We start from the raw sequence: 20,181 nt of genomic DNA, 5'->3' as shown, positions 1-20,181 counted from the left end.
CCAAAAATACACAATAGTATGGAGGATGTTTTTGAGAAGAGATGGAGTCTAACAGAAGGAAAAATATAGTTACATGGGTTAACACGCATACACATATACATATGCTTGGAGGTGACCTGACGTGAAGGAGGATGCATGTGTGTGCCCATGTAAATGATATTACTATATATCTGCGCTGCGCTCCCCTCCCCCCCTTTTTATTTTCTATTAATTTATTTGTTGATTTAATTTATTACTCTCGTATTTTTGTATTATTATTGTTTTTTTTGTGTATTTTTTTAACTCTATTCTTTCTTTTTATCATTATTATTATTATTATTATTATTATTATTATTATTATTATTTCTTTTCTTAATTTTATTTCAATTTTGAATGTTGAAGTTGTTTTCTCTAGTGTACTTAATGAGTTTGTCTATAAGCTCATCTACTTAAAAATTGGTTTATAAACTATTGCAATTACGAACTGTAAATTGCATATATGAAAACAACCTTGAAAAAAGGGAAACAATAAAGTAAGTGTGTGACTGTATCAGCAGAAGTTAAAAAAGGCTCTATTTTTACATATGTATTTATATTTAACTTTTTACATTCTTATTTGCAATATCACTGTTCATTGTGTGCAATATTAATGTCCAACATGTGTAATATTACTTATTTTTCTGTTTGTTAGCTTACTTTACCTTTTTTATTTTACTTATCTTCTCTTATTTACTCATTTTACTAAATGTATCTGACTTAATTGTTATTCTATTAGGCACTGGTGCTAGAAATAGTACTTTTTTATTTTATACAATTGTATTTTATACACTTGAACTTGTTGTAATTTTGAGCAATCTCTGGCACAAGAATTTCCTTCGGGATTAATAAAGTTCTATTTTATCTTATCTTATCTTTTCTTAATTATTTTCATCTGGGTTTTAAGGGGCATGGCTTAATCATTTTTTATTGTAGAAGAGCCAAAAATACACAATAGATTTGCATTTAAACCATATAAAAAAAAAATCTAAATAAGCTTTAATGCCAGTCATTTTGACCAAACATTCGATATTAATGTTATTGCAATAAAACATGCCTTTCATGTGTGTTCCTGAGATAGAGCAGCGTGTGAGGCAGGCTGGATGCTGGATGTAAGAGGGGCTGGGCTGATGACAGCATCCTCCACCGCTCAGTAGCTCCACACCTGACTGACTCCATCAGATGCTCACATAGATGATGGAGCTGATCTCCACGCTGCCGGGTTATCCTGCTGCCACCATTTCGCACGTCCACTGCCCGACACATGCCTTACAGATGCCCTGATGATTTTGACTTGAATTGGTTGTTTTTTTTCTCATTTTTATGCGCGATCATTCACACGGATGCTGTGTGTTTCGCCTCCTGTTTACTGTGAATGCTGAGTAGTCGCATCGAGGTGCTCTTTGTTTTCCTGGAAAAGGAGAGCAGGAGTGGACAGATGCTGCTGCGTCGCTGGTAAACACCAGAAATGGGAGTCATCATCGAACCAAGGCTGCCAGTCGCGGCTCGTTCCTGGACCAGATTGTCGTTTTTCTTATGATAAATCATCGGCCCAAATCCAGGTCTTACACATCTATAAGTTGCTACGCTGAGCAGGTAAGATGTTTGTTCATTCTTATAGCTGTCTGACATTAATCCTCACGCCTGCTTTCTTTAGCCTATTGGCTGGCTAACAAGACACCTTTTAATAGAAGCTATTTGTGATCCATCCATCAGGCGTAGTGCGTCATCTTGATTGTCACCATCAGTCTGCTCTTGCGTGCACCCCCCAATTTGTCCAAATGGACGCACATCATGCCAGGCCAAAAGAGGACTAGGAGTCCATTTTACTGTGCTAATAATGTCAGAGGTACACCATGTCCTACTAGCCACATACATACAGAATTTCAGATTTATATGGCACTTATGTAAGAAATCCCAGCAGGCCTGCAGCATAAACCAACCTTGTTTAACATAGCAGCAAGTGCACTTATACAACACACACACACACACACACACACACATGAACCACACACACACACACACACACACACACACACACACACACACACACATACAAACCTACCCCAAGGTGCTTTATGAAACATGCTAAACAGTGAAAGTGGCTCAAGTATGCATGTCCCTTCATGTCTAATTCCTAAGACTTAAAAAAGAGCAACCTCAACCATTGTGATTTCTTTCTTCATTTAATCAGAGGTGACATTATAAAACAGGCAGACACAGGAGGTCAGATCTGTATGGCAAGCAACACAGAAGCTATAGGCCTTGTTGTTATCTCCACCATGGCCGAAGGCCTGGGAAGGAGGTTATGTTTTCACCGGTGTTGTTTTGTTGGTTTGTTGGTTTGTTTGTCTGTTAGCAGGATTACTGTAAAAGTTCATGATGGATTTGAATGTAATGTTTTGGAGGGTTGGAGTGTGGCACAATGAACAATCCATTTGATTTTGGTGGCGATCCGGATCATGATCCGGATTCAGGGAATTTTTTTTCCGGGTTCCGATCAGCCAGAACATTAAGTCCACAGGGTATAACACATGCGCAGTGTGTACCTGATGATGCTTTGATGACGCGTGACCCCGCCTCCTTCTGAGAGCAGAGAGATACGTGTGTGGACGTGTGTGCGGGAGCTGCTGGCCGTCCGCGGTGAGAAAGAAAAAAGCGGTAGATGACGGGATGAGAGACAAAGTAGTGCAATGTTATACAGACATAACTGTTGAATGAGAGAGGCATCCGCAGATACGTTACACGGAAACACACTGTGTTAATAATAAGCCGACCACCTCACGGTACCGCCAGCTGTGAACTGTGATCTGTTTTTAAAGTCACGCACCTTGGCGGAGGTCTGCGTTCTCCGAGTGCCATTCTAGTTAATGTAGAAATAGCAGAAGTATCTTGAGAGAAACTAAAAGTATTTCTTTTAAAAAAAATCGTTTGTCAGTGATATAGTTTGACAGCAAAACAGCTGATCAATTACATGATTTCTTTTGATCATTGTGCTCTTCTCCTCGTTCCAGGCTTCAGTCGAGCAAACAAATGGTCCAATCAATAGCTTTTGGACAGAGTCTGCCATAGGGAGGATATCAATAACACGCTAATACACCTGACACACACACACACACACACACACACACACACACACACACACGATATGGCGCTGGAGAACTCGGTATTCCCCTCCCGCCCGGACTCTCTTTCGCTCCCTGTGGAGAACAAGGGGGAAGGGGAAGAAGTGGAGGTGGCCACCGAGGTCACCGCCTCCACTGGAGTCTTCAACCTGTCGGAAGAGCTGGGCAACGTCGTCACCACAGAGACAGCATCGTCACCTCCGCCCTTAGTCAAGGTCAACAGGTCCTTCCAGGCCAAGCTGGCCGAGCGGAATGCCCAAGCCAACGAGCCCAGGAAGAAGACCCAGGGGACGGAGAAGGAGAGGGGGCGATTCGGGTGGGGTGAGTGAATCTGCATGTGACGTCCGCGTTTCAAAAATGTTATGGCTGCTTTCTACTCACTTCATTCAAGTTTGGAGAATGAAGTTTGCTAGCTCATCATTATTGAGCCCTTTGGGATTTATTTTACTCCCTCAGTGATTGGGAGGCTGGATCGTTTTTTCTCTCTATACACACGCACGCACGCACGCACACACACACACACACACACACACACATACACACGCACACTGTATATCGACTGAAGTAATGCGCCTCCTTCTCCTCCACAACTCTGTCGAAATAGTTGTGAATCGCTAATTTGGACCGTGCCGCAGTGGTTCATCCTTCAGCGATTTTGACAGCACATCTTTTTTCATTAGGCTTCTCCAGTATAGCTCTACTCTTTGTTCACCCCAGTTTCTCTCCTCTTCGCTGTACATCTTTTTGAAAGACCCTAAAACCTAAAAACACTGCTAACTAAAGATTGTTTTTGTGCAAGGATAACTGCCAGAAGCACAAAATTAGACAATTTTTACAGTTAAAGCGGACCTTTCCAAATCCAAAACATCAGTGGCAGATTTCCAGTTTGGTGTCACTTTCTCAAAGAGCAGTCAAAGAGCAGGACTCATTTTTCAATTTATACCAAAATATCAACATACAGGAAGACATTTATCATAGAAAAGGCGAGACACTGAGATTTTGGGTTGAATTATTCCTTTAAATGTTAAGATATTGACTTAAGTTTTGGAAGGATGCACACTGATTAATATCCGTTGTTGTTGTCAGGGGTACAAAAAACCCAAAATAGAATAGTTTTGCATCCAACATGTGTCATAATCTCAGTTGTGGCTGGGTTCACCCACAGGAAAAACGCTCTCTACAAAGAAACATCATCAGTTCCCTTTAGGGTTGTACAGCAACTATAGTCCAATGTTGTAGCTTTTCTTCTCCAACTGTTTGATGATGTTGTCCTGTCTTTCCCTGTCTGTTTTCATTTCTGTTATCCGTTCTTCACCAGCCTGGCTTTCCTCTGAGCCACACTGCATCTCTCTGAGTAGTTGTGTCCCCTGGCACCTTTCTCTGTTTATCCTCCAATCTCTCTACGTGCCTTCATTCAACTCGCATCCTCTGACTGCAGTCAGAGTTGTATCTTCAAACAGCAAAACTTTTCAGAAATGCAGCCTTGTAATATGTTTTGAAGTATTCTAAAGGGTCTTGAAAGGGTTTCTTTGGGACATAGGGTTATAAGACACCTGTGAAGACTTGTCTTCAACCTTGTTTCATAGAAAAGCCCCAAAAATCATGCTGGGTGTACATGCATATTGCAAAACTTCTGTAACCACATTGTGTTGCTTCTCCTCTCCCCCCCCCTCCTCCACATGGTCCCCCATCGCCCGTCTCCTCACCAGGCCGGACTAAGCGTAAGAGACAGCGCTATGTGGAGAAGAACGGTCGCTGCAATGTGCAGCACGGTAACATGCGGGAGACTTACCGCTACCTGACCGACATCTTCACCACGCTGGTGGACCTCAACTGGCGCTGCTCGCTCTTCGTCTTCGTCATGGCCTACGCCGTCACGTGGCTCTTCTTCGGGGCCATCTGGTACCTCATAGCCTACTGTAGGTAAGAGTATGAGAAAAAGAAGAAGAAGAAGAAGAAGTTTAGATCTCTTCGGTCCTGAGCTGTGTGCAGATTTTCATTCCGCTTGAACACAAATGTTGCTACATCCCAAGTGTTCTGAGAGAAAATTAGACTTCTGCACCTCCTCATGGCTCTGTTTAAGTAAACCTGTGACGGGAGACTTTGGCCAATCACAGGTCATTTCAGAGAGAGAGAGAGCGTTCCTATTGGCTGTGCTCCGGCTGGTGGGCGGTGCTTGGTATAGCCTCAACTGATCTCAACATGGCTGTCGTGTCACAAACTTTTTCATTTTACAGCTGAACAGTACACTACAAGATGATTCTGAAAACATTTGAGGAGAGAAATAGACATTATAGTAACAGAATATTGATTCATATTTGATCAGCGCTGCCTAGTTTGACCATTTGGTCAGAGTTTGCGAGTGATTGACAGCTGCTCAGAGACAGCAGACTCCATATCAGCTCTGATTGGTTGTTTTCCTCCGGTCTATGAAATCTTGCAGATGCCGTTAGGAACACCGGAGGACACAGAGACACATGATTTTTTTTTTTCAGATTACCTGTCTCATGCACTACTGTCAGGATATAGTGATTGGTTTATAAAAATAACTTTTTTTAATCATATTTGCTCCATTTCTACCCACTGCTGCTTTAAAGGAATAGTTTGACATTTTGGGGAATGTGCTTATTCGCTTTCTTGCCAAGAGTTAGATGGGAAGACTCCGCTCTTATGTCTGTATGTTAAATATGAAGCTACAGCCAGGAGATGGTTAGCTTACCTTTGTTTAACCCAGACAAATCCACAATGTAACATACAAGATATATAACGTGTTTATTTGTGAGCTTTAGAGGTGCTGGTAGGCAGAGCCAGGCTAGCTGTTTCCCCCTGTTTGCAGTCTTTGTGCTAAGCTAAGCTAACTGTCTCCTGGCTGTAGCTTCGTACATAATGGGAGTGTGACATGAGAGTGGTACTTATCTTCTCATCAAAGTCTCAGCAAGAAAAATATTGCCAAAATGTCCTTAAACGCGGTCGTCACGAGGCAACACTACCTTTTTAATTGCTCAAAGATGGACGAGGATGCTGCGAGAGTGATCAGCGTTGCGAGACGTTTCTGCAACGAAGGCTAAAAAAGCCCAATTTTACAGCCAAAAAAGCAGATGACAAAGCAGTATTAACATTACGGTGTATTTCATCATGATGTGTTACCTCTTCACTAGATGTGTCTGCCGGATCCCCCACTCTAATTAGCTAACGTCTTCGTCTCGTAAAAATCGTGACCTCCTTATATCAATTACAGGCCACCTTAAGCTGTGCCAGAGAGCTGTCGGTGTTATTGCAATTCCTTGGTCACCAACACAGGTCAATAAAAGTCATATATTATATAAACTACTTAACACCACTTTCATTAATTAGCTCTCTCTCTCTGGCCGGGGCTGTGTTAATCAGGGACATTAGTCTGTGTAGCGAGTAGCTTGGGAAGAAAATCTGCGGTGGCACAGGACTGATAAACCGGCAGAGTGAAGATGCTGTATGTGATGATTTATGATGGAAAAAGTAGGTTTTTGCAGCATCAACAAAAAGTGACAGCATGAACGTCAGGTTAATCATTAATAATGTTTCTTATGCATTATAAGCATGAGCTGAAAGGTGACTGTAAATATAAAGGAAGAGACGAGTCGTCATACATATATTTCTGCGCCTCTGTTCTATAAATATAAATCTTCTCGCTCTATGTCTATTTTTCCCTCCCGACACCCACTTTGTCACCCCCCCACCCCATCTCCACTTCCCCTTTTCTCACACATTCTCCTCCTTTCGTTCCTTCCCAAGGGGTGATTTTGACCATCTGGAGGATGAGACGTGGACGCCATGCGTCAACAATGTCAACGGCTTCATCTCGGCCTTCCTCTTCTCCATCGAGACAGAGACCACCATTGGCTACGGCCACCGCGTCATCACCGACCAGTGTCCAGTGGGCACCATGCTGCTGCTGCTGCAAGCTATACTGGGCTCAATGGTCAACGCCTTCATGGTGAGCACCATGGCTGCTGCATGACTGAGAAATGGGGAAATAATTTTCAGAAACTAATTGTCAAAAGATTGGATTCAGATTATTTTGAAGTAGGGCTGTCAAAGATAACGCGATAATAATTAATGCAAATTCGTTTTACTGCCACTAATTTCTTTAATGCATTAATGCAATTTGTGAATTTAAGGTGGTAGTGGGCTCAGTTTCAAAGCTAGAGTGAAGATACTGCTACAGCTAGATGCTGGTATCAAATGAAACTAGAATACCTAATGAATCCATTGGTACCAACCATGTCATACTAGCTTGTCGAGGAGGAGGCTAACTAACACTCCAAACCTACGCTAAATTTTGGCAAAGAAAAACTGGCATGGTCATTTTTAAAGGGGTCCCTTGACCTCTGACTTCAAGATATGTGAATGAAAATGAGTTCTATTGGTACCCACGAGTCTCCCCTTTACAGACATGCCCACTTTATGATAATCACATGCAGTTTGGGGCAAGTCATAGTCAAGTCAGCACACTGACACACTGACAGCTGTTGTTGCCTGTTGGGCTGCAGTTTGCCATGTTATGATTGGAGCATATTTTTTATGCTAAATGCAGTACCTGTGAGGGTTTCTGGACAATATCTGTCATTGTTTTGTGTTATTAATTGATTTCCAATAATACATATATGCATACATTGCATAAAACAAGCATATTTGTCCACTCCCATGTTGATAAGAGTATTAAATACTTGACAAATCTCCCTTTAAGGTACATTTTAAAAAGATACAAAATGTGTGATTCATTTGCGATTAATTGTGATTAACTATTTCAATCGATTGACAGCCCTACTTTGAAGGTATTATGTATTGTGGTTAATATTTACGGTTTGAATTGGTTTGAAATTCGTAGTCGATTAACACGATTTTGTCGACTATAATCGTTTAGTTGATTTAATCGACAGATCTGTAAAACGGTGTTTCTACACAAAGAATCACACAAAAGCGCCACTTTAAATCTGGTGTTTACCAGAAATGTGCTCAGAAGTTTCTTGGAAATAAGTCATTCAGCATGAAAAAAGCATAAAAAACGACTTATCGACTAAAGAAATCTTAGTCGACTAAAACCAAAACGACCGATTAGCCGACTAATCGACTAGGAAGGGGCAACCTTATTAATATTATTGATAGCCAAGATTATTGTGTTCATTTGAGGAAAATAAAACATGATTATATTTCTCTTTTTGCATCTCACAAAGTATTTTGATTTTGAGACTATTAGACTTGCCATAAATCACGGAGAATTTCACTTATCGAGGAACTTCTAAATCAAATGTTCCAATATTTTGTAATGAAACCTAAAATTACAAGACATATTCATTAAATATATATATTTTTTGCCTTTACTGAAACTGAATTATTGCTGACCTTGGTGAGGACTTATCTCATACTTATTATTTATAGTTTACAGATCTTTGTCCAACACATAGTGACCTTCAAACCTGCTATAGCACATCAGGAGGTCAGGTTAAAAAAAATAAATAAATAAAAAGCATACAAAATTCAGATTCTTAGTCAAATGATCTAATTTCATTTGGGGGAAAAAAAGCCACCTTTCATGAAGAAAGGCGCCTAAATAAGCTAAAGCAAATGTAAATGCTGTTTGACCTGAGTGTTTGATTAGAAGAAGGCCTCCTGTTAGCTAAACTAGAATCAAAAAATGAATACACGTTTTTTTGAGAGAGAGAAAGAAGAGTGTATGCATCAATACTATCAAGACGAAATGACATTCATTTGGAGCAGATGGTACGCTTCCTGAAAAAGAAGATTTACTTTGAAAGTGCTGATGGAGCTTGATTTTTCCCGCCGAGTAAGCACTCTCTTGATGAGGATGAATCCACACACCGACGTCCGAGCAGAATCATGTTTATGCATGTTTGCGAGCTGGAAACATGCCATATTAGCAACTGGGCTGTTTTATTATTCATATAAAAAAATGAGTGAGTCTGAGGTTAATTCAAGTGTCACTACTGTGTTTTAACACTGGAAATAGCCAGCTCTATTGAAAAAATAGACAAGCTTTCAATGTATTCAGCACTCACAGCTGTGCAGTCTACATCAGTGTTAATTACGAAAAACTAATTTTTCTTTATTCCTCTGCTTTTCCAGTTATTGTAAATATTTAAGCCTTTTGCATCGCTCTGTCTGTCTTTGAGTTGTCACCTCTCTGTCACCCTACCCCCCCGCCCTCCCTACTCCTCTCTGTCCAGGTCGGCTGCATGTTTGTGAAGATCTCGCAGCCCAACAAACGGGCAGAGACGCTGGTGTTCTCCAAACACGCCGTCATCTCTCTGCGAGACGACAAGCTCTGTCTGATGTTCAGGGTGGGCGACCTTCGGAGCTCCCACATCGTCGGGGCCAACATGAGGGCCAAGCTCATCAAGTCCAAACAGACTCAGGAGGGTGAGACGACCAGATTAAGACCATTAATGATAGTATCGGTACACATTTTACTCACTAACAATTAGGGGTATAAGAAAATATAGATGAGTTACAGTATTTAGTATTGCGATATTATGTTTTGCGATCGATTCTCCAAAACGCTGTATCGATTTTTAATTATCCTCTTAAAAATCTGATGGCCCGCCGGCGGACCCGGTCGGTATTCTGTCTTTCGGGAGGTTGAAGTGGCCTCAATTTTAAAGCTAGAGTGTGTAAATAATTTATATAAGGAATACATTGGTACCAGCCACGTACCTGCATGTCGCAAGGATGCTAAATAACGCTCCAAAGTTACTTTAAATTTTGGCGAGGAAAAACTAGCATGGCTATTTTCAAAGGGGTCCCTTGACATCTAACCTCAATATATGTGAATAAAAATATATTAATATTAATATTCTATGGGTACCCACAAGTCTCCCCTTTCCAGACATGCCCACTTTATGATAATCACATGCAGTTTGGGGCAAAAAACATGAAGCTTTTTGCATGCAGCATAAGTGTGTTATTTACTGGGGTATTTACATACTGGGGTCCCTAAACAGTCTTGGAATTGCATAAATTGGGTATCATTGGAAAGATGAGACTCTTTTGGGTCCAATAAGCCCAATTGTATTCATGTGTAATGATGTTAGTCCCCATAGAAGCCTTTTCACATAGTGACTTTTTAACTCAGTTTTTATACATATGGTGGTGTGTCTTCATACTATGACAGTTTTCCTAAAATGAGATTTGAAAGAAATCAGAATATATCGCCTTGCTTAGAGTATCACAATATATTGAATCGTCACCCCTGTATCATGATATGTATCGTATCCCCAAATTCTTGCCAATACACAGCCCAACTAACGATACTAATGTGACTACTACGATGACTACTACAGCAACCACAACTACTACTTGTACAATTACTACTGTTTCCACTATGACAACTACATACCTCTACTACAACTACCAGAGGTGGAAAAGTTTTTTTTTCCAAATGAGTAGATTCTATGGTTATGCTGTTATGACACAATCAGGAGGATCTTGATTTATTGATAAAGGAAAAGTGCTCATCTCCTCCTTTCTCTTTCCTCACCTCCTACTTTATTGTCTCCTTCAGGTGAGTTCATCCCTCTGGACCAGACAGACATCAGCGTGGGCTTTGAGACGGGAGATGATCGTCTCTTCCTGGTCTCTCCGCTGGTGATCTCCCATGAGATTGACACACATTCGCCCTTCTGGGACATGTCGCAGTCCCAGCTGGAGAAGGAGGACTTTGAGATCGTGGTCATCCTGGAGGGAATGGTGGAAGCAACCGGTGAGGAACGGGTTAAACATTGTTGTCAAGTGCTGAGAATGCAAACCAGTGGGCAACTAGACTGACTGGGTTTCTGAAAAGTGAAGCCAATGCACAAGTGCCTTAAACTTGCATTCTTTCTAATAGCCAGCAGGGGGCGACTCCTCCGGTTGCTAAAAGAAGTCTACTTCTTACTTGATTTATTACCTCAGTAAACATTGTAAACATGAGTTTATGGTCTCAATCGTTAGTTTCAAGTCTTCTTCATTACAGCATGATGTTCATTTAGTAAATTATGGTTCCATTTAGGCCCTGTTCACATCTGGTATTAACATGCGTCCTCAGTGATCGGATCACAAGTGGACAGCTCTAAGTACATGTGTGAACAGACTCAAGACGCATTGAGGACGCATTGAGATCGGATCACTCAGACCACATTCAGAGGTGGTCTGGGCCACATATGACCACATTCTTTTAGCAGTGTGTACGCAAATGCGTCCTGGCCACATTAAGGGCCGCCTACTCATCTGACGTCCAGCTGGGATCCGCGGGATCACCGCGCCCCTGAAGTGAATAAACAGGCAGACATGGGCAAACCTAACTATGGGGGTTTTATTACCTGAACCTAAGCAAGTGTTTTTGTTTACTCACTACAACATTAAGTACGAGTTTACTGCGACCAAAAAGTGACGCAGAGGGGTCTGACAAAGCGTCAGTATATGACGAGTTAGGATGAGAGGGCGTTGGTTTCAGGGCGTGGCTACCTTGCGATGATGACAAGTCGCTACCACGGCGTTGTCCGGTCTGGTAGTTGTCCGTGTTTTCGTCTTAGAACTTGAATCCTTTCACAGCGTGTTTTCAGTTCATGAAAGTTAATTATAACTTTATGGTCTCCTAAAATGTCTTATTCAGCGTTTGGTTGTACTGAGCTCCACCCTCTCGTGTCACTTCTGGTTGCAAATAACCAGGATGGCGACGACCAAAATGCCGAACTCGAGGCTTCAAAACGACAGTCCACAAACCGATGGGTGACATCACGGTGACTATGGTAAATGGTAAATAGACTTCCATTTACAGTATATAGCTCCTTTCTAGTCTTTCCACCACTCAAAGCGCTTTACACTACATGTCAGCATTCAAGACAGATCAAATAATCAACATAAAAGTGACTGAGCAGGACATGATTATATCTTCTTATGTTCGCATATGAAATGAAAATATGGGCGATGCAAAAATGTGCTGTTAAAAATCACTGTATAGTGAATACTGGAAATAGTGACACAAACAAATGCAGCTATATTGAGCTGATTGCATTTTTTTAATTTATTAAGGTACAAGCCATATAAATAATAACATTACCAATATTCTATTACTCAAGGGTTTTATGGGATTTGTTATTGATTTAAAATGATAAAATATGTTATAAAATATAACAACCTAACAGCATTGTTTTGTATGGGAAATAATACCTTGCAATTTAATTTGACTGTAAACATCTAATGGCCTCTATGTTGTAAATGCATGTTTGGCTGCTGCAACAACAAGTACTGGGCATTAGGAAATTAATCTTGTAGATGCATACAACTGTGTGATATTACAGTAATACCATCACTGTTTTACAGAAAGCAAACCCTGTCCATTAGAAAATGAAATTCCCCTTCCAGGATGTCTGAGTTTAGATCTGCAATCTATTGTTTGAGAGCTCTCCATCTCTTCTCAGTCCTTCGGGAAGCTTTTAGAGCCTTATGATGTTATGATTACAGAGGAAATATACATGTATATATTTAGATATGAGTAGATAAGTGAATGTGTTATATAAAGGGGACAAAAGCTGGAAGTCGCTGGAGCAAGTGATCGTTGGAGGGATGTTTTTGTGTTCTCTTACTGTATGTTCTCATCACAAAAGAGAAGTCTTTCAAAAACTTTGTATTGGGAGACGATTAAATGGTGTTAGGTTGTGTTCACACTATGATCGACACGGCAACAGGCTTCAAGTCATTTTCGACGAGGGCTGGTGACATGAAGCTGCAAACTGACGCCTGACACTTTACAAATAAAGTTGAACAGGTTTCAACTCGCTCCAGTGACACAGTGAAGCATCAACCAATCATATGTTTTTGTTTCAACCTGTTCCGTTCCGTCTGAAAATTTTTTCAGTGTTTCCGTCAGCCAGTTTCCAGCGCTATTTAATGACATAACTACATCGAAGAGCCCTTGAGCAAAACCTCAACGGCAACTCGGTGACAATGCAGCTGGTCGCGCTGCCTGTTTTGTTGCTTTTGTCGTTTGTAGTGTGAACACAGCCTTACAGTATATGCAACAAGCAGGCAGAGAAACCATCTTCATCCCCACACCAGCTAATTCGTGTCAGTGAACACTCATCTACCCTTGAGCAAGGCACTGAGCCCTTAGTGACTAAGGCCCAATTCAAATCGAGCCCCTACACCCTCACAAAAAACATTGAGAAAATCATAAGAAAATATATATAACATACAGTGCAAATAATAATGCTGAAAATATGATCTATGCAAATAATAAAAATGCAAGAATAGTGTAAAATAAGAATATTAATTTAAATGTACTGTATTAATAAATGCAGTGTTAATGCCGGAGTGAACCAGATCATTGCACAGCTGAATTATTGTACTGAATTATTGTACTGTTAAGTCAGTATTTCACAGTTGAAGTTAAGTTATAACTCCTGATAGTGGTTAAACATTAATAAATATATATACTGTATATGTTATATATACAGACGTAGGCAAAGTTGTTGGTAACGTTCCGTTAAAGAGAGAAAAACCCACAATGGTCACTGAAATAACTTGAAACTGACAAAAGTAATAATAAATAAAAATTCACTGAAAATTAACTAATGAAAATCAGATATTGTTTTTGAATTATGGTTCAGCAGAATCATTTAAAAAAAACAAACTAATGAAACTGGCCTATACAAAAATGATGGTACCCCTAGAAAAGATGTAAAATAATGTGACCATAGGGACATATTAAACTAAGGTGTGTCCTGTAATTAGCATCACAGGTATCTTCAAACTTGTAATCAGTCAGTCTGCCTATTTAAAGGGTGAAAAGTAGTCACTGTGCTGTTTGGCATCATGGTGTGTACCACACTGAACATGGACCACAGAAAGCTAAGGAGAGAGTTGTCTCAGGAGATCAGAAAGAACATTATAGACCTTCATGTTAAAGGTAAAGGCTATAAGACCATCTCCAAGCAGCTTGATGTTCCTGTGACTACAGCTGCTCATATTATTCAGAAGTTTAAGGTCCATGGGACTGTAGCCAACCTCCCTGGACGTGGCCGCAAGGGGAAAATTGATGACATATTGAAGAGACGGATAATACGAATGGTAACCAAAGAGCCCAGAACAACTTCCAAAGAGATTAGAGGTGAACTCCAAGGTCAAGGTACATCAGTGTCAGATCGCACCATCCGTCACTGTTTGAGCCAAAGTGGACTTAATGGAAGACGACCCAGGAGGACACCAAATCATAAAAAAGTGAGACTGGAATTTGCCAAAATGCATATTGACAAGCCACAAAGGTTCTGGGAGAATGTCCTTTGGACAGATGAGACAAAACTGGAGCTTTTTGGCAAGTCACATCAGCTCTATGTTCACAGACGCAAAAATGAAGCATCCAAAGAAAAGAACACTGTACCTAATGTGAAACATGGAGGAGGCTCGGTTATGTTATGGGGCTGCTTTGTTGCATCTGCCACAGGGTGTCTTGAATCTGTGCAGGGTGCAATGAAATCTCAAGACTATCAAGGCATTCTGGAGCGAAATGTGCTGCCCAGTGTCAGAAAGCTTGGTCTCAGTTGCAGGTCATGGGTCCTCAAACAGGATAATGACCCAAAACACAGCTAAAAACACCCAAGAATGGCTAAGAACAAAACATTGGACTATTCTGAAGTGGCCTTCTATGAGCCCTGATCTAAATCCTATTGAACATCTGTGGAAGGAGCTGAAACATGCATTCGGAGAAGGCACCCTTCAAACCTGAGACAGCTGGAGCAGTTTGCTCACGAGGAGTGGGCCAACATACCTGTCGACAGGTGCAGAAGTCTCATTGAGAGTTACAGAAATCACTTGATTGCAGTGATTGCCTCAAAAGGTTGTGCAACAAAATATTAAGTTAATGTTACCATCATTTTTGTCTAGGCCAGTTTCATTAGTTTGTTTTTTTAAATGATTCTGCTGAACCATAATTCAAAAACAATATCTGATTTTCATTAGTTAATTTTCAGTGAATTTTTATTTATTATTACTTTTGTCAGTTTCAAGTTATTTCAGTGACCATTGTGGGTTTTTCTCTCTTTAACGGAACGTTACCAACAACTTTGCCTACGTCTGTATATATAAAATATTCAACAATTTACAATCTAATGAACATGTCTACCGTTTTCTAGACTGGACAAGGGTATATTTGATCCTAAATCCAATCTATGTACTTTATGTTGTTGACATCTGTATGACAATAAAGTAGAATAAATTAAATGTCTATCAGTTTGAGCAGTTTACAAGTAAATGTTTGTACCGGTAGTCGCACGGAACTTACATTGGATTGTGTTCCATGACGAACACAAAACGGCGTTGAACAGTCACTGTTAGTCACAATTTGCTTGGGATTCAACACCCCCCAGCCTCAAGAGGTTTTTCACCAAACTCACCAAAACTTTAAGAGGTCTGGATTCACGGTATATTGAGGGTGAGAATCGTTCACAGCAGCTGGGCTATACCTGTTATCTCTGCTCATAGATCCCCTCAGAGGTTACATATTTAGAAGCAGAGTTTAACGCCTCTAAGTATTATATTTCATGACGTTGGCTACATTGACTTGGACTTGTTCTACTGTCTAAAAACTACAAAATCTGGTATAAACAGAGTCCGGCAAGAACAAATAAGTTACCTGTACCGTGGAAGGATTTAGAAGGGCCATATGTTTATCTGTTTTTATTTATCCCCTTCTCATGTTGTGTTATGTCAGATTCATTCTGAGAGGAAAATATTCTCAACTGTTCCTCACTGTTTGGCAGGAATTCAGTGTATCAGAGCTATTCATGATGTGTCTTCCATGAGGTAAAGGTGGCCTCTCTGCCCACTCCAAATATTGATTTCCTTAGTCAGAGTGAGGTGGAGAGTTACAAAGAAGTAGCCGACGGTCCTAATAACTCGGCTGCAGAGAATGTTCATATAAAGACAGCTTGCCAATTAAACTGTTTGTGACTAAATTAATAATCTGCGAGTCTTAGGTGAGGACTTTTAGTGGTTAGACAATCCCAGTTATGTATCTGAACAAACATTGTGAGGCATAATGGATGTATGTACTCACCAGTATGCTTGTGTTTGTGTGTGTGTGTGTGTGCAGGGATGACGTGCCAGGCGAGGAGCTCCTATCTAGCGGAGGAGGTGATGTGGGGTCACAGGTTTAGCCCGATGATGTCGCTGGCAGAGGGCTTCTTTGACATCGACTACGGAGCCTTTCATCACACCTTTGAGGTAACGTCTGTCGAAGCTGGGGACAAACCACAGGATAATATAGGGGTGTTTGATTTGGTAACCAGGGTGAGCTGTCTCATGTGAAATAGGGATCAAACCACCATATATAAGCCAGAGAGAAAAAGCAAGTCTTCCTAAAAACACTTGTTTTCTGTTAATACAACAGCTACTTGCAACATGTGTGGGGAGTGTACCTTGCATTTCTGCGGCAGATTTCTGAAGTCTGTAGTCATAATGGTGTTTGGTAGCAGAAAATGCTTCAACAATTTAAAACATTTCATCATAAATGCCAAACTATTTTTCCATTTTTCACCGCTGTTAAACAATTTATCGGAAGAGGCAAACATACCAGTTCTAGCGCCGACTACCAACAACAAGTGTTTGAGTAAAGTTGTTATCCCTATTCCTGTCTCCACCTACATGTAGAACCAACAGCTGAATTCTCACGCTTGTTCTCCTGGGGTTGTTAAAAGGCATGCTGGGAAATGCAGGAACTCTAAGTGAAGTATTTATTTCATGTTTATTTCGGTAGGGACATAGCATGGACCGATGCCACACACCAGAACTTTTATAACCCATGCCTATCCCTCGATGAGCTTTCATACGAATGCACATAACTCAGTGGGAAAACACACACAAAACAACGCAGAGCACAAACAGTAATACAATAATAATAATACACTAAAATGATCCTATTCATGGTGTGTTTTGACTTCTGTGGGTGAGTTCCACATATTGATCCCCAAAGTAGGTTTTACCCTAAATTATAGACGATGCAGGTGGACGAGAAAAGGATTTACTGGTAAAGTAAATACAACATTTAAAGGAATAGTTTGACATTTTTGGGAAAGCAAGTACATTTGCTACTTACACAACATGGGAGTGAAAATGACAACTGCGTCAGTTTGAAAATAACAATGACAGTTGCGCTGCGTTGTACGCCACTTTAAGATAGCGCCCAAGGAATTTTTTGTACAGGTCAAACAAATGAGAACGAGAATGAATACGTGAAAGCAGCAGTGGGTAGAAATGGAGCAAATATGATTAAAAAAAGTTATTTTTATAAAACGGTCACTATATCCTGACAGTAGTGCATGAGACAGGTAATATGAAAAAAAAAAATCATGTGCCTCTGTGTCCTCCGGTGCTCCTAATGGCATCTACAGGATTTCACAGCCCGGAGGAAAACAACCAGTCAAAGCTGATGTGGAGTCTGCCGTCTATGAGCCGGCTGTAAATCACTCGCAAACTCTGATCAAACGGTCAAACTAGGCAGCGCTGATCAAATATGAATCAATATTCTGTTACTGTACTGTCTATTTCTCTCCTCAAATGTTTTCAGAATCATCTTGTAGTGCACGGTTTAGCTGTAAAATGAGAGCAGCCATATTGAGATCTGTTGAGGAAATACCAAGCACCGCCCACCAGCTGGAGCACAGCCAATATGAACGCTCTCTCTCTGAAATGACCTGTGATTGGCCAGAGTCTCCCGTCACAGGCATCAGCTGTCAATCACTCGCGAACTCCGACCAAACGGTCAAACTAGGCAGCGCTGCTCAAATATGAATCAATATTATATTTACGCATTATTGTTACGTTAATGCCTATTTCTTGCCTCAAATGTTTTCAGAATCGTATTGTAGTGTACAGTTTAGCTGTAAAATGAGAAAGTTTGTGACGCCGCCGCCATTGTGAAATCTGGTGAAAGAACACCAAGTTCCGGTCACATGACCGGAGCACAGCCAATTGGAATGCTAGATTTTTTTAAAGTCTGAAAACAGAGCCATGAGGAGGTGCAGAAGTCTAGTTATCTCTCAGAACACTTGAATTACAATATGCTGAAAGGTTATTATGGATTTTTTGCCCTATGATGCCAAAAATATACTGCCTACTGCAGCTTTAATTAGTGCGCTTTAAAGGTGATGGTAGGTGGATGTTTCCAGTCTTTAAGCTAAGCTAAGCGAAGCCAACTGACCCCCGGCTGTAACTTAATATTTTTTGTACAGTACAGCAGTGTCAATCTTCTCAGCAAGGAAGCAAATAAGTGTATATCCCAAAATGTAGAATTACTCATTTAACTAAAACCTGACTCTGTAAATGGGCCTTGTTCTTGCCATCTTGGCAATGCTAATATCTTCATCAAGTGGACATCTGAAACGAGAGTTTAGTGATTTGACCAACTCTCGTGTTTCCCCTTCCCCAAAGGTGGACTCGCCCAACTGCTCAGCACGAGAGCTCTCATTGGCTGCAGCCCGACTCGACGCTCACCTCTACTGGTCCATCTCCAGCAGGCTGGATGAAGAGCCCACCCTGACCAACCAGGCGGCCAAGCAGCCGGACAGCGGCTCGATCGACGGCAAAGGAGGGGAGCCGACCTTCATCGTCGGAGAGATGACGGACATCCAGGAGCAAACAGGACTGGGCGAGCTGAACGGCAGCGTCGCCACCGACCAGTCCGAATCAGAGGCCTAGAACAGACAATGTTTACAAAGACCTTCAGTATATCACCACCTCACCACAATTAGTGTTTGCAAATCTTTTCTTTCAAGGCAAATGAGTAGTTTCATTAGGCCCAGTTCTACAGTATATGCCATATCTTATGTTACCATACGAAAAAGTTTATTTCTTGATATTTTTCTGTCTTTTATCTCTATGTTGATCTTTGTTACAAGTGTACTCTGTTTATTTTCTCTCGATCTGTTGTGTTAGCGCCAATCACCCTTGCCTATATCTACATTTAAATGACAATACTATGCTTTAGGTGGGGTCAACAGTAGTATATCCTGTGGACCACGGCAGAATGTTGCAAAAAGATTACAAGGTGGTTGTTTGTGCGGAGTCACGTGTGTGGATTGTTCACATTTAAAATAGGTACAGTGCATAGATGCTTTGTTTTCACCTGCGCATGAATATCACTAGATGATATTGAAGTATAGAATGAAATTGTAGTAACCTCAAATTTCTTTAGATGCAAAGATTGTTCTAAGATGTATTGTACATCAATCAGGTGTTAACAGGGTGGGAAAGTAACACCAACCCACAGCCACTGGTATATTTGTATACTCTGCTAGAAACTTCATTTGGCCACAAACCATCATGCGGTGCTAGAAAAATGTTTGAAATATTTATTAGGCTGACAATAGATTATAAAAATGGACAAAAAAAGCTGGTTTCCTGCCCTGGGTGTAAACCATTTCTTATCTTCTGTAGGCACGGAGTATTATGTTTGTTTGTTAAAGAGTAACTTAAAGGGATAGTTTGGATTTTTTGAAGTTGGGTTGTATGAGGTACTTATCCATATTCAGTGTATTACCTACAGTAGATGGCGGTCGGCATGCCCCCAGTTTGGAGAAACAGACAGGAGTACCAGCACGGGAGCAAAGCAAAGTACTGCTGTGGACAGGGGCAGCAGCAAAACGTATTTTAGCCACCGGAAAAAATCTATACCAGTTTAAGTGTACACTATATTTAGAATATTTTCACCGCTTTATCTTGCTGTCAGACGGCCATTTCCGACAAGGAACTGAAGCCATTATCTATGCTCTCTTCAAAACCACCAGACAACTCACAGAAAACAACAAAAACAGTAATTTGACCTTGCCGAACACGGGAGTCGCTGGTGTACTGCTGCCTCGATATCGGTTAGTTTGTTTGTGTTATTGTGTGACTTTGGGGTTTTAAAGGGTTCGTTCGTTCACCAAAGTCACACAATAACACAAACAAAATAACTAATCGAGGCAGCGGTAGACCATTAACTCCCGTGTTTGGCGAGGTAAAATTACTGTTT

At 40.9% G+C, this 20,181-nt stretch overlaps 1 protein-coding gene and 1 long non-coding RNA gene across 3 annotated transcripts in view; one reads left to right on the top strand and one right to left on the bottom strand.

The window, feature by feature from the left end:
• The first annotated feature begins 854 nt into the window (after window positions 1-854).
• Window positions 855-18,991, top strand: kcnj9 (potassium inwardly rectifying channel subfamily J member 9). 2 transcript variants are annotated; one of them, XM_037786946.1, is made up of 8 exons: window positions 855-1,611; window positions 3,030-3,461; window positions 4,850-5,063; window positions 6,912-7,113; window positions 9,365-9,557; window positions 10,699-10,896; window positions 16,264-16,394; window positions 18,600-18,866. In XM_037786946.1, the coding sequence occupies exons 2-8, from the start codon at window positions 3,164-3,166 to the stop codon at window positions 18,864-18,866; spliced, it is 1,503 nt and encodes a 500-aa protein (XP_037642874.1). In that variant the 5' UTR covers window positions 855-1,611; window positions 3,030-3,163. The 2 variants fall into 2 exon arrangements, with proteins under 2 accessions (XP_037642874.1, XP_037642875.1); XM_037786947.1 differs by lacking the exon at window positions 855-1,611 and having other exon boundaries at window positions 3,164-3,461; window positions 18,600-18,991.
• Window positions 4,922-20,181, bottom strand: part of LOC119498264 — a 49,317-nt gene continuing 34,057 nt past the window's right edge. Inside the window, exons 4-7 of the long non-coding RNA XR_005209097.1 lie at window positions 16,228-16,410; window positions 10,675-10,871; window positions 6,883-7,137; window positions 4,922-5,057 (exon numbers count right to left, since the gene is read on the bottom strand). This is a non-coding gene — a long non-coding RNA (uncharacterized LOC119498264). The remainder of the gene's footprint in view (window positions 5,058-6,882; window positions 7,138-10,674; window positions 10,872-16,227; window positions 16,411-20,181) is intronic.

The sequence above is a fragment of the Sebastes umbrosus genome, chromosome 12 (assembly GCF_015220745.1).
Source record: "Sebastes umbrosus isolate fSebUmb1 chromosome 12, fSebUmb1.pri, whole genome shotgun sequence".
Taxonomy (NCBI): domain Eukaryota; kingdom Metazoa; phylum Chordata; class Actinopteri; order Perciformes; family Sebastidae; genus Sebastes; species Sebastes umbrosus.
The sequence above is the reverse complement of the archived record's forward strand: the minus strand, read 5'-3'. Positions and strand labels throughout refer to the sequence as shown.

Coding starts and splice junctions, on each gene's coding strand:
- kcnj9 (XM_037786947.1), top strand. CDS start 3,164: ATGGCGCTGGAGAACTCGGTATTCCCCTCCCGCCCGGACTCTCTTTCG. Junction 7,114..9,364: donor CAATGGTCAACGCCTTCATG/GTGAGCACCATG, acceptor CTCTCTGTCCAG/GTCGGCTGCATGTTTGTGAA. Junction 16,395..18,599: donor CCTTTCATCACACCTTTGAG/GTAACGTCTGTC, acceptor CCTTCCCCAAAG/GTGGACTCGCCCAACTGCTC.